This window comes from Aotus nancymaae, unplaced genomic scaffold, assembly GCF_030222135.1.
Source record: "Aotus nancymaae isolate 86718 unplaced genomic scaffold, 86718_ANA_hifiasm-v0.15.2.pri h1tg000041l, whole genome shotgun sequence".
Taxonomy (NCBI): domain Eukaryota; kingdom Metazoa; phylum Chordata; class Mammalia; order Primates; family Aotidae; genus Aotus; species Aotus nancymaae.
In genome coordinates, this window is record NW_026988455.1 from 20,085,136 (window position 1) to 20,087,200 (window position 2,065).

General features: G+C 57.7%; 1 protein-coding gene across 1 annotated transcript; it reads right to left on the reverse strand.

Annotated features, from left to right (window-relative positions):
* Positions 1 to 898: 898 nt before the first annotated feature.
* LOC105725050 (transmembrane protein 127-like) lies at positions 899 to 1,609 on the reverse strand. The gene has a single exon (XM_064361307.1). The coding sequence runs from the start codon at positions 1,607 to 1,609 to the stop codon at positions 899 to 901; it is 711 nt and encodes a 236-aa protein (XP_064217377.1).
* Positions 1,610 to 2,065: the final 456 nt, after the last annotated feature.

The following is a 2,065-nucleotide window of genomic DNA, read 5'->3' on the forward strand; positions in this document are numbered from 1 at the left end:
ACTCAGGGAGGGACTACCATGGGCTTGGAAGAAGCTACGGCCCCAAATGTTGCAGAGCCAAAAGGCATGGGATACATTTCTAAAAAGTGACAACAGTCTTGTCCCTATTTTAAAAACAGAATATTGTGGCCGTTGCTTTTGCCTGGTTTTGTTTTTTTCCTTTTAAAACCACTCACATTTAAAAGGTGAAAGGGCTGGGAGATGTAGTCCCCTTCACTTCATCCTTGATAGGCGCCAGGAGGCCTCAGTCTCATGCTGGCTCCTGCTCTCCTTGTCTGGGCTCCAGTCACATAAAGCAAGGCCAGGGAGGGTAGCAACTGTTCTGCCTTCCAACAGGAATTCCCTCTCCCCATAAAACCGGGGCACACGTGAGGAGGAGTCAAGAGTAAAGCGCACAGAACTCCCTGGAGCTGGTGGCCTGGGGGCAGGTCACTCCGAGAAGGAAGTGGGCTGGGGGACATCAGCCGAGAGCCACAGCTGTGAAACACATCCCTGTGATGTGAGCTTGCAGGCCACAGTCCCCTTTCCCTTGGGCCCTCTGACACTTCTTCCTGGGACTGTCCACTCTCAGCAGCTCTCCAGGGAAGTCTCGGTCCCAAAGATATGGCCCATCCTGGGGGAAACCTGGATAACCTTCCCTGGCTGCTAATGACTCGTGAACGTGAAGGGAGCAGGATGCGGCAGGAGGGAAACAGTGTGTTATAGAAAACCTGTGGACCCCCAGTTCTGAGAGCAGGGATACTCAAATAACCCTAAAGGCAGAGTCTCTCCTGGGGAAGGTTTGGAGAACATGGTCAGGATCCTACCAGTGGGGCCTGCTGGGGAAAGGAGCTCCTCTGGGTGCGAGAGGAGTTGCAGAGTTGGAAGGGCTGCCGAGGAAGAGAGCCCAAGGCTGGCATTAGGCTCTGTAGGCAGGAGGTGGCTGGAACTGGTTGATGACCTCATATTCGGCCGGGTAGGGCTCGTTCTCCATCTCAGAGAGCAGCTCCAGCGCCTGCTCCTCTTCCTCTGTGGGGTAGTGGCGAATGAGGCTGGCTGCTGTGGCCAGGATTGAGGCTCCACCAGCTCCTGCCACCAGGTAGAAGCTAACAGTGAAGATGACATAGACCTGGGATCCATGGTACTTACGCTGCTGCTGCTGGGCCAGGATGAGTTCAGAAGCCCAATAAGAAAAGCCAATGACAGTGGCACACTGCAGGACAGTGAGGATATGGGCGAAGGCATAGCGACGGGTGATCTTCAGGGCGGGATGCTTGAGACCAAAGACATCCAGAAGAAAAGCGGAGAGACAACGCAGGATGCCCAGGAGGCAGAAGGCAGCGATGACCCGCAGGAGCAGCACTGTCTGGGGATTCATGCAGAAATCTTTCAGCAGGTCCGGGTGCACACAGCCCAACACGTCGGAGACCCCCAGCTCCTGGCGGGAACAGGTGCCTCCGTGGATGGGCAACCAGGCAGGCTCGGCGAGGGCAGTGCACAGCGCCGTGACGGACAGGTCGCCAGGCAAGGCCGAGGCCAGGCTGCGCTCCGGCTGCTTGGGCAGAGCGCTGCCTCCCGGGCTCCTCCGCTGGCGCCCGCCGGGCAGCCCTGCGCCTCCGGGGTCGTACATGCCCTGGGCCGCCCGCCGGCGCTCCGCAGTCGCTGCTGGTTGCCGCAGGCCTCGGCGGGGCGCGTAGAGCCTCGCAGTTCGGTGGAGGAGAGCAACGCGCCGGGTGCGCTGCAGGTGAGGCCGGCGCGGGTCAGTCAGCAGGCCTCGGGGCGGGGATCGCGCCGCTCAGCCCAGTCCCGGGCGTCTCGGCGACAGCCGTGTTCCCAGGCCCAATCCCGCAACGCCCGGACAGGCCCGGGTCCGATCCACATATTCTCTTAACCTAGAGCCACATATAAAAACAATGTATTGTAAGTTTGCTCATTTAAGTTAATATGGATTAAAAAAACAGTACTATTCATGATTGAAGTTTATTGCCTTTAGAATCTGATAACTGGCTAAATGTATCTGTGTGGTAGGGATCTGTGTCAAGTGGATGGCGATTCGAGCGGACCTGTCACCACCTCCCTCAGATGC

Bases quoted from the DNA above. Each gene is read 5' to 3' on its own strand.
- LOC105725050 (XM_064361307.1), bottom strand. From the start codon at position 1,609: ATGTACGACCCCGGAGGCGCAGGGCTGCCCGGCGGGCGCCAGCGGAGG.